This window comes from Mus caroli, chromosome 16 (genome assembly GCF_900094665.2).
Source record: "Mus caroli chromosome 16, CAROLI_EIJ_v1.1, whole genome shotgun sequence".
NCBI lineage: Eukaryota > Metazoa > Chordata > Mammalia > Rodentia > Muridae > Mus > Mus caroli.
The window spans coordinates 52,888,724-52,901,107 of record NC_034585.1 but is presented as its reverse complement, the minus strand read 5'-3'; the positions used below and the strand labels follow the sequence as shown (position 1 = coordinate 52,901,107).

At 40.6% G+C, this 12,384-nt stretch overlaps 1 protein-coding gene across 3 annotated transcripts in view; it reads right to left on the bottom strand.

Annotated features, from left to right (window-relative positions):
* The window catches only part of Abi3bp (ABI family member 3 binding protein), a 211,814-nt gene extending 200,912 nt beyond the window's left edge, over positions 1 to 10,902 (bottom strand). For 2 of the 3 annotated variants that reach the window (XM_021184505.1, XM_021184507.1), the window contains exon 1: positions 10,756 to 10,902. In XM_021184505.1, the coding sequence (XP_021040164.1) occupies positions 10,756 to 10,834 (79 nt within the window). In that variant the 5' untranslated portion in view covers positions 10,835 to 10,902. The remainder of the gene's footprint in view (positions 1 to 10,755) is intronic. The other variant, XM_029470388.1, reaches the window with a different exon arrangement.
* Positions 10,903 to 12,384: the final 1,482 nt, after the last annotated feature.

Sequence of the window (12,384 nt, the reverse complement as noted above, 5' to 3'; positions counted from 1 at the left end):
AGGAAGGAAGGAAGGAAGGAAGGAAGGAAGGGAGGGAGGAAGGGAAAGAAAAGGATAGGCAGGAAAATAATTCCATGAAGCAGGAAGTGACTCATCAGGCTCTGATCAAGTCTGTCAAGTACATGAACCAGACAAATAGTAGCAGGCATCCCAGAGGAAAGTCGGGCCACATAATGGCTTATATACCACAGATATGTGCAAGAAAAAACTAACCAAGGACCACGGCTTGTTCTTCAAGATCTTTCAGAGTAAGAGGCCAGTCTCCCCAGAGCTGGACCTTCCAAACTCTCACAGGAAGGAATGGATGACAGCATCCGTGGGAAGCTGGTGACTAAAGTTACGTTCAAAGCCTCTGCAGAGCCTTGGTTTCACTCCCCAGGTCCTGTCTCTGTGTGGGGCTGCTATACCATAGGACCAAGGATACTTTTCTCTCAGCATCTTCTCAAGAAGTACCGAAGCTCTGGACTGCTCTGTAGATCTTCCTCTACCAAGATGGGAATGGAGTTTTCAAAAAGGTCCTCAGTTTCCAGGCTCTTACCTACTTTTAATATGAAATTTCTCTTCAGGCCCACGAGTTGAAGTCAAGGACAACAGCTGGGAGAGTAGCATTTTGAGAGGTTCCATAAATTAGAGAAGGAGGGGATATAGTAGCTGGAGGTTGCAGTTACTATAGCTACTAGGTGTAGATTTTGGACACTGTCTCTGGCTCTTTCCTGTGTCCCTCTCTGTTTGCTTTTGGCAGTCAGGTGAAGAACCTACATCATATACATATTCCAATCACCGTGTTGTTCCACTCAAGCACATGGGGCAAAGCTACCATGGAGTGAACCCTCTGAAACCCCTCCTAAGGATTTTAGTCACAGGTATAAAAAAAAATAACTATTACACTGAACTTGAGGTATAACTATCAAATACCTACATGATGGTACACCTCTTTAATCTCAGCTCTCTGGAGGCTGAGGCAGACAGAACCCCATGACTGGTCTACATAATGAATTTGAGACCATCCAAGGCTTCATAGTGAGCCCCTATCTCAAAGGAGTAAAAAAAGGAACAAAACTCTCAGGAGTTGAGGAGATGACTCAGTAGTTAAGATCTGGTGGTGGCGCACGCCTTTAATCCCAGCACTTGGGAGGCAGAGGCAGGCGGATTTCTGAGTTCGAAGCCAGCCTGGTCTACAGAGTGAGTTCCAGGACAGGCTGGGCTATACAGAGAAACCCTATCTCGAAAAAAACAAAAAACAAAACAAACAAACAAACAAAAAGATCTGAGTTCAAATCCCCAGTACGTAGGTAAAAGCCTGGCATAGTGGCACATGTCTATGATACCAATACTGAGAAAGTAGAAATAGATGGATTTCCAGAGCACACTGCTCAGCCAGCTTGCTAGTTAGTGAGGTCCAGATTCAATGAGAGAACTTGTCTCAAACAAATGAGGTAAACAATGAGGAAGAAACCTGATATCAACTTCTAGCACTACCTCTATAAACATACACACATACATAAACACACACCAGATATACAAAAAATAATCAAAAGATTCATTAAAGTTACCCTAGTGTTATTTGTTTGCAAAAACAAAATAACTGATATTTTATGCCCTTTTCAGGGGGGGGGGGAATAATCTGATGTTCAAAGAGGGATTATTAACTAGCAGCTCTTATTTATTTCTCTTAGTTACCCACTAACCTATATCTTTGAACATTTATCCTTCCAATTCGTAACGAACTACAGATTAGAGTAAACCTCAGTGGAGCTGCATGCACAATATTCTGAGTCGGGTGAAAATATGAGCCTTTAGGGAAGAATTTAGTGATAGTCCAGTCACCAGGGTATCTGGAGAGGATGAACCAGAAGAAGAATGCAGGGTTGATGCTTTCTCCTGAACAATCTGGCGAGGAATAGCTTAACTCCATCCAGGAAACTGGAAGGAGACCACACTCCACCACTGACAGCCTATTTGGAACAGGACTGAATTCCAGAGTTTCTGGCAGCCATCCTAACCCTTTCCTTAAAGGGCAGGATCCGCAGCTCTCAGAGAAAGAAGGGCTGTTAGGTCTTGCCCCACCCACGTGCTGTGTGCACAATGGATGCTCAGCAGGATCCTGGAATACCAGGAAAATCTCTTACCAGCTAACAAAATGGGAAAATCAAAAGATGATATCTAAGGAAACCACCTTGTCAGCACACTGGATGCAAAGCTGGAGGTCTGAGGTTCTACCAGGGTTCCTTCCCTCATTCAGGAGGGACCCACCATTTTATGTGGGACACAGACACATGCATTTGAAAGATGTATTCGATCATAAAGCATTCTACTAGGTAGAAAATGTATCTTTGATCTAAAGGAGAAAAAAAAGTTAGCTCATGTAACCTGGCTTGGTGGGAAGAGAGGGTACACTACGTTATCAAAAGAAGTCATCTTTTTGAATATATGTGAACTATTAGATTTCTGAATATGAGTGTACAGTACAATGGACTGACCCTGGAAATGTTGATTTTAATGAGAATAAAAGAATTAGGAAATGCAAGTGCCTGTTACCCCAGTTGGGTTGGAGGCAGGAGGATGGCTGAGAATCTGCTAGCCTAACATCTACTTCCAAGTTCAATGAGAGATCCTGTCTCAAGGAACCAAGGGAGAGGGTGACAGAGCAGAATATCTAACATCTTCTTCTGGACTCTGCATATCCTACATACACATGTGCATGTACCAATCACATACACATGTGAGTACGCATGGGCATCCACAAGCTAAGATACAGAATAGATTCCTATAAAAGAACATGTTTTATGACCAATTTTTAAAAAAAATGTATTTACTAATTTAGTATTTTTCTGAATGCATGTGTGAGTTTATGTATGTGAATTTAGGTGTTCCACATGTGGGCAGGAGCCTGTGGAGGCCAAAGGAAGGTGTCAGATCTTCTAGTTTCTGGAGGCTGAAGCCAGCCTCCATGTAGGTGTTAAGGGAAGAACACAAGCATTCTGGAGATCAGTGAATGCCCTGAACTGTGGAACCATCTATGCCGAATGTTTTTAAATAGAGCCAGGGTCAAACTCCTTGAGATAGACGAACAGCCACAGCTTCTCTGTCCTGGCTTCTGAGGTTTTCTGACAGGATGGTGCGTTTGAGCCATACAGTCATGGGATATCACAGGAGATCTATGAAACCAGTTACACCTAGGTGTTAACGCTAAAAAAAAAAAGAAAAAGAAAAAAAAAAACTGTGCCTCAAATTTAAGCATTCTCTTCTATAGCTGACAAAGATGTCTGAACTTTTTACAAAACATGGTCATAAAATCCTGAAATAAGGTAACGAGAAGAAATGATAATCACTTTTAAATGTATAGAAATTCACAACTTAACCCTTAGCCAACAAAGAAATTTACCTGCAACTTTTAACTTTTACACCGCACTCCTCCAGACTGATCGGTAGTCCTCAATCGCACTCAAACCATCCATGAAGCATCTATAAAGCCTCTCACAACACACTAATTAGGTAGAAACTGAGTCGGAGGCAGAGCCTTACTGATTGAGCTGAAATCTTTCAGCTGTGCTCATATGTAGCCAAGATTGCTGTGGCATAGGGAAAGTATGAATTATGCCTCAGTTCTCTCTAATATTAATTTCTAACCTGACCAGAAGATAGTCAGAATGAGCAGTTTTGCCTTGGTTGTCCACTGGGTGGGCCTCAGATGGACAGCCCTTGATGGGAAAATGAAGACAATCTGTCTACAAATGTGTCTCCTTTCTCCCTCATTTCCAGAATTCCACAGGACAAACAGTAGCAGACTTCATTGTTCATGGGCTGAGAGGAGCTCAGATCCTAGTATAGCACTGAGCATCTCAAAGCGCCATGCCAGTGACTAGGAATACAGGTCAAGGATTTATTAGATGGGACAACATGGAGAACACTAAGGATGTTTTACAATGGAAGGATTTAGTGGAAATCAGTCTTTCTGACCACAGGACGCTTAGGGCTGGGACAATGGGGCCACCCTTACCTGCCATATGCCTTCTATAAACCACCCCAGCACAAGAAACACAAAGGGTGGGAAAAGCCACATGGTGTGTTCACATTAAACTGTCCATAAACATCCTAATAATTAAACATCATACTTTGTGATATCAAATAATCCCGTGTCATGCTAAGAATATTTTCTTTGTGCCATCTAGATTTTGCCTTGTGTGCTGAGAGCACATATAATTGTTTTATTAACACTAAAAGATGTCTGAACGAAGGTCCTTTAGTTTTTCCAACTTCTCTCCACGGCATCCAGTAATGATGTCTATATCCTTCCGCAAGACACAAAGTTAGTTTGACCTCATGGTAACCACTCATGCTTACTCTTAAAGCTACCACACAAACTTCTCAGAAGCCTGTTATTCTGAGGACTGTAGGGTAAGTTCATGAGTGCAGACTACTTAAAATTTGTCTCTTAAGAAGCTCTTACGTCTTCTCCTTTGACAAACATGGCATCTGTGAAAAGAGATTTTGGGGAAAATGTGCTTCATGTGTCTCTCCACATAGACCAAGGAATCCAGGCAGCGACTGGACTCTTTCAATCAGAAAATAAGGTTCACATTGGACGCGTTCACTTTTCTAATAAGACCTCATGTCGCTTCTCAAGGATTGCTCAGAATTAACTCCAGCCATATAGGGAAGCTGCCTGGCACCTCTCCTGTGAAGCATCTGTCACGAAAGGCTGAATTTTGTGGGAAGCTGATGGAGTGTTACATTTCCTGTGTTCACGGTACCACTGTATGATGGAGGGACGTGAAACAGCCTTTTGGGCAGTTACGGTGGGATAATTTTAAGTTAACCTGAGGAATGTGACTACTTCTACCCTCTGAAAACCACACAGCGATGAAAGTTTCAGATATTTACCTCTGCAATTATGGGTGTGATTTATGTTCCGACTGCAGACTGTTCTAGGCACTTGGCCACAGAGGAAAGGCCCACACAGCCAAGAACTTGAGGTGACTTCTGTCCAATAGTCAGTGAGACCCTCACGCCAGCAGCCCTTCGTGGACTGGATACTTTCAACCATAAGATCTTAGAAAGAGATCCTTCTCCGGCCAAGCCTTCGGATGAAATGCAGTGCTAGAACCTTCATTGCAGCCTTTTGTAAGACACTGAATCAGAGAATTCCCTCTAAGCCAGAAACTTTGCAGCAATGAATGCATTTTCTTGAGCTGCCAATTTCATGGAAACTTTTATACTGCAGTAGATAATATACGATTAAGGTTTATTATTCTAATGTCAATATATTATTAAGTTAATAAGATATAAGTGGGAGGATAATTTATATAAATTACTCATCATGCTAGGTAACAATTTGACTATATGTTTAATGTTATTTTAATAAAATATATGCACTTTAACCATTGTTTTCCCGTTCTATACTTAGCACTTTTCCTTTTATAGTTGATGCTATTTATTTTAATTTATTATGCTTGTTAAAAAGACAAGTTTTGGTTTTATTTTACTATTCTAGTGATCTCTCATATTAGATTATCTTACCTTTTAAGTTTACGTTCGTTTTCTGACCACTCTTAGCAAGTTCTCTTCTTCCTTCTGCGCTTGTTTTTATCAGTGCCCATCAGAGAACAAGCAAAGGGAATTCTTTCTGAGGCTGGTCACCGACATAGAAACTCTGGGTCGGTCATGTGTCCTTACTGGCTCTCCCTGCATTAGACCCTCTACCTCTGCCTTAGACAGACGTTCTGTCAGGAATAACCTATTAAAAAAAAAAACTTAACCTTTTTTGCTATGATATTGATGAACTGTATTCTCAAACATTGCCTTGCAACCCATTAGCTTGAAGAAAAACAGAGAGCTAAAATTCCTTAATAGTTCGTATCTTATAGCCCAATAGAGCAATCCATTGAATGTATAACTAATGATTGAATAATTAACATCAGAAAAATTGATTTTAAGACATTGGTTTCTAAACTTAGCCTCAACTATGGTTTTACAACCTTTTTAAAACCAAATAATTTCTTCCTATGTACTCTTTAACACTGTCCCAGAAATGCACAAAAACATTATTCTAATAAAATCAGCCCTTAGCCCATGGTAGAGCACATCTTTAATCCTAGCACTCACAAGGCAGAGGCAGGCAGATCTCTGAGTTCTAGGCCATCCTGGTCTATAGAGCAAGATTCAGGACAGCCAGGACTACACAGAGAGACCCTGTCTCAAAAAAAAAACAACAAAAAAAATTAAAATAAAATCAGCCCTTCACCCATTGGGTGTTAACCTTCCCATTTTCCCACTGCCTCACAAATGTCATCTGTCCCTTAGAGAGACAGACCAGGCTTTCTGAGTGACACATTCTTTTGCTGTATCTTTTTCTTCAGAAGGGTGCTGTAGAAAGTCAGAGCCAGCCCCAAGGTGAGTTGCTGGAAAGCTCACTGGAGGCTAAGTAAGAAGGTTCCTTCATCTCTCAGCCAAATTCTTCCTTGCCCTGTCTCTCAGCCCTGTCCTGGGTGTCTCAGATCAGCCTCTGGTCTGGATTGAGTCCATCAAGCCGTTCTCAAAGCCTAGGGGCTTCTCTCTCATCAGCTCCGCTAACTAGTCAGATACCAGAAGACATACCCATGCTTTGTCTTCTTCGTCTCCATACTCCAGACATGGCGCATAGCTTTTTTTTTTTTTTTTAATTAGTATTTCTTTACATGGGTCAGGGAGCTGATACTATGTTGAAGTTAAGGCTAGGATCTTTGTCTGGATAAATGACTTGGAGAAAATTATTTAAACACCTGGAGGCATAATCTGATATTCTATAAAATGAGAGGAACAAGATGCCTGCTTAGATTTCCTGCATCAATAATATGTAACACTAAATTACCACATTACTCACTAGAAGAGTACTACCTAATTGAATAATAGCTAGCAGCTAATAGCTCTGATTGTTGTTATTCATCTGTCCACTTTAAAAAATAAAGATGATTTTGTTTTTAATTGAGAGGGGAGAGAGTCAAAGTCTATTTATGGATATAAGCACGTGTGCCTGTATCCATTGAGGTCCAAGAAAGCTTTGGATTCTCTAGAGCTGGAGTTTGGGGATTTTCTACAGCAGTTGTGAACTGCTCTGATAGGTGCTGGGAAGTGAACTCGGGTCCTCTGGGAAAAGAGGATGCACTGGAAAGATGACTGGGCAGTTAGGAAATATGACAAGAATTTCTACTCTTTTGAGTAAGAACTCAAGGCAAAGTGCCACTTGCTCACTATCTCCCATGTATCCAAGACTTCTATGTCCCCCTAGTCATGTTGTCTGTCACATCTGTATCTCAAACACTCCTCTGTGACTTTCCTTGTGCATATTTCATGAGAAGTAAGAGAGCTGCCCGGTAGAGCTAGCACTTTCCTTCTATACACAGGAGTTTCAGCACACAGGTTTGTCAAGCCTCTGGTGCCCCTTTAAAAGATTGTGTTGGCTTTCTTCATACCATGTACTCTGTGGTTTTTATTTTAGCACATGAGCCAGGGGAAATGACAATTCTATAGTGGCCAAAGTCAAGTCCCAGAAGGAGCTGGAGCACAGGGGCTTCCAACAGCACAAAGCAATATGCTAGTTTTCTCCAGTGTCTGAGAGTCATAGTTTAATTTTTCCTCCTGGAAAAAAACCAAGATCAAAAAATATAAGAAATAAATTTTAAAAATAAGTTCAAGTAAACCTCACCAGGAGAGCCATTAGGGTTCCCAGTAGTGGAGCAGTGGCTGGTAGAGCAAAGGTGCTACTTCCTGTGGACAGTCACATCTGTCCTATGAGCCAAGGATGGTCAGGACACAAGTCAGTAGATACCTTCCCGCTATGTTATTATATGGACAGTGCTTGGTAATCCTATCACCTCTCTATCAAGAACATGCTACCTTGCATGCTATTAGACATGACTCACAGTTTGGACACTAGATGCAAATAAATAAATTAGCAAATAAATAAACTACCAAAGAATATAGTCATCAACTTATGAAACCAAGAAAAGATACATTATTAGTAGTCTCTAAATTTTTAAAAACGAAAATTTTCTAACAATTTATTTTTAGAATAAGATATGTGACTAGATATGCAAATAATCATGACATGTAACAAGTGGGTTCTTATAAATATATATGCTTATATTATATAATACCAGTATATAAAATGATGGTATGTTTTTAGGAAATTCTGCAAGATGATTTTAAGGATGCTGTAGTCTGAATTCCTTCATCTGTATGAGAAACCATATATGATCTAAGGGAGAGTTAGCTTTCCCATGTGTGCTGAAGACCTGATTCAAAGGATAGCTCAGGAGTTCTGTTTACCCAGAAGGAAGCAAGATTGGTATTTGGTCCTGTTTCTGCCATTAACATGGGAAAGTTACTAAATCTCCCCTATTGTGCGTATCTTCATTTATATAAACAGTTAAGATAGGCCAGTGTTTTACAAATACTGGCCTATGATGGAGTTTTTAATCACTCTTTAATAAGATAAGAAAAAAGATGGACACCAGACTGAATTATTTGTCTAGTTAAATGCACTTATTTCTTTAAACTGATGAAAATGGCTTGGTTTCCTGAACAGCAAGGATTTCTCCCTTGCTTTGCACATTCTCACAAGGCTAAAGTCAAGTGTGACCTCTATTAACAGGACCCTGCTATTCAAACCTGAATGCATTTTACTGGTCCACAAATGCAAAGGTCTGGGATAGACTATGTTCAGCCACCATTAATCTCTGGCTCTTAATTTCTATTCTCTTCTTAAATCACAGATATTAAACTCTAAGGATATAAGGAAGAACCTATCTATCCCAGCACTTATTCCAACACACAGAGTCTCTGGAAAGACATCATAGCTGCTCGACTAGAAAGGGGATTATCATTCAAATGGGTTTGGAAAACAATGGGTTAAAAGGTTGGATACTTTTTTTTCTTGAGAAATACTTGGATCATATAGAATGGTAACATCCACTGTAGAATCCACCCCACAACACACACACACACACACACACACACACCAAAAGCAAGCAAGCAAGAAATGCTCTGGTAGTCACTGAGGAAAGTATCTGCCACCCTCCCTCTATCTACTCGAGGGCATTCTGGAACACACATTAACAAAGGTGACCAACTTAAAGACATTTCCTCAATAGCTTTTAAGAAAATAAAACCAAAGACATTTACTATTTATTTTATAGTAATTATAATGTGTTGTTTTGTTCAGACTAACCAAAACTATAGATTGCTGAAACATTACTAAAGAAACCTGGATGCAAACCATTGGTTGGCAAAAGAAAAGAGATAAAAGTTTTGTGGCAAGTATTTGCACCTATACATTCTTCTTTATCACTACAAACAAAGGCAACTTTTACCAAAAGTTCTATATCTAATGATGACAACGGAAAAATTTAGACATTTAGAGTTTACATAATTCTGTAGTAACCAAATTTGCCTATCATCCTTACACAGTAAATACAGAGTAAAATAAAAACACCCGTAAGTTTTGAAACTAAAACTGTGCTACCGGCTCCTTTCAAATGTCAAAGTTGTTAAAAGTTACATCAAAGTGAACAATTAATTATGGATTAAGTCAGGGTTTATTATGATCAAGGAATAAAACTTGTGGAAGGAGGAAAACCTAAGGGTGTTTCATATTTCTTTCTTTGCATAATCATTTGATCAGAATTGAGGTTTCCTTTGCCTTTTGCTACAGTTCCCATCCTAGTGTGAGCTAACTAGCCAAATGCCTCAGCCTTCTGGATTCAAGTTTCACTTTACCCAGTGGGGGTGGGGGGCTTTGCGGTTGAGAGAAGATGATCCTAGACTGACCACTACAGAGAGAGGACACAGAAGTGTCCTTTAAGCGTTCTGACCAGCTTTTCTTTCAGACTCGGTTTTGATGAGTCTGTGCTGTGCGTTACCTCTAAGATTTTTCAGCCTAACTGTACGGTAAATTCCAGCCAGTTCTTTTTTTTTTCCCCCTTATAATCTTGCTGACTACAGCAGTCTGTAGCCATAAAAAGCCTCCACCGACGTAAAGTGCCTCTGCGAAAAAGCAAAAGTTCACACAACATTTATGTTCACAGACAGGACAAGGAAGACGCTCCTGATTTAGTGCTAATGAGTTCCAAAGATTGCGCCTAGGGTCTAAACTTAGAAAATTTGCTTCTCTTTTGATGACTTTTGTAAACAAAATACCAACACTAAAATAAGCAATTTAGTCAAGAGAAGGGGGAGTGTCCTGTCCAGCAAATCAAATTCTCTGCCAAACTCCATTGCAGAGCCTTCTCTGCTACTTAGCTCGAAACTGTATTTAAGTCTGACCTGGCTAGACTCCCTCAGCCCCTACCCCACAGGTATGTTTGAGACTTTTGCAAAAGATTTCGGTTTGCAGAACAAGCTACTCCCAGGGCTTAAGCCACTCTCCACCGTCTCTGTGGCCAGGGCTAAAAGCACCAAATAACTCTAACAAGCCACAATAGTCGTTTATATAATCAGATTTGATAGACAGATGCTGGAGTTTGAAACCACACCACTCCAGTCCGTGTGAACATACTCCACTAGAAGCTGCTAGGAGAAGCTGAGCTCACAAAATAAATCACAGGGGTGCGAGAGAAAACAACCCCTGAGTCACCCCCTTCACACATAGGACCTTTGACTCTCTGCAGAATAATTCAATTCCCCCATATTGTACAGCAGATCACATTTCATATCAACAGCGAAAGCCAAGCACCTCTTAATCTTACTTTTAAAACACAAAACATCCCAGCTACTTGCCTTTTGGCAATTTCTGTGCATTTCCCAGAGCAAGTGCAATACTTCCACAGAGAAGTAGACACCCCAGGCTGGAGAGCATGTTGCATTTGCCTGCTCACACGGGGAGTGATGCGGCTGGGTGCCTTGCAACCCTGGAACTGCATTTAAGTGGGCGTCCTCCACTGACAGAGGCGGGATGCTGCTCTGAGTTCTGCTGTGGGCTTACTCACAGGGGGTGGAGACAAGATGACATCACACCCTTTCCCACACACTCAAAAAGAAAAAAAAAAGAAAAGAAAAAAGAAAGTAGGCACAACAGCAAAAACATATCATCACATTTCCCTCTCCAACGCTGCAATAGCCTGCCTCTTCTCTTTGCTCTCAGTGTAAGAATTGAAATTATGACCAATCTGTATCCATGAAAGAATGACTCAGGCGACTTTGAAACATTTGATGAACTAGTTTAAAGAATAAAAATGTCCACTTAGACCTTTCAAAACACTAAAATATAAAATAAATAGTTTATTAAGACGGAAACTGTTTTTAATTAGCCAGGAAACCAATCCAATTCTTCCTTTAAATGGAAGTGAATTCATAAAAATATATTTTGTACTATTCTGTAGCTATAATATTATGAGGGATGGCAATGGAGTCCTAAGCTGTGCAGTTATATACTGTGTACATATATACCCACATACAAATGCATACATATATGTATTATGTATATCAACATATTCCATAGGTAAGGATGCAGAGACGGAGAGGTAGCACATTGCCTCATCCCCACACTGGGCTAGTCTCCTCAATGACCTTTGCCATAGTGGCTGTGCTGGGGCCATGGTGTGATCTATCTCCATTTTACTAGTAAGAAAGGCTGAGATGTAGAGAGAAGAGGTGGCCTAACCAAGCAGGTAGAGTCTACCAAATCCAGACGGGCTTTGTAACAGAGCACTGAGTTTTACATTTAGATCCCACTTAACTGCTTTAAAAAAACCTCTTCTTTATGTTGTCAATACCATTTAAGTTACAGGACTTTCTTCATGACAGACATTGATCTACTCAATTTACACATTACTAAGGCATCATTCTTCAGATCCATTCATGAGGAGGGCATTGCGATGACTTCCATTATTGATAGAAAATCAAGCAGAGGGAGGTAAAGAAAAAGGCCCAATATCATGGCACAAATAAGCAAGGGTAGCCAGTTAAGTAGGCCATGGGACCCATAGCTATCTAGTAGACCTTACTAAACTTTAAATTCTAAAATCAGGATGAGGACCAGAAACATAGCTTGCTATTATTCAAGCATGAGGATCTGAGTTCAGATCCTACTGTCCTTGTAAAAAGCCAAGTACCACAGCATGTGCTAGGACTAGCACTGGGGAGACAGAGGTAGGAAGAACCCTGGAGTGAGGCTTACGGTGCCGTCAGCCTCACTGAGATCAAGATTCAGCAAAGCAACCAAGGACAAGAGCACCTGTAGAAGACACTGAGTGTCAGCCCCTGACCGTCAGAAGCACCTAGACACACAGGTACACAAGTATAGTATATTCATGCACAAGTGCACATGCGTACAAACACATAGGCACACCTCCAGGCAAAGAAAAAGAAAGGGCAGCACCAGGTTTGTAAATTCAACAACAGCTTTTT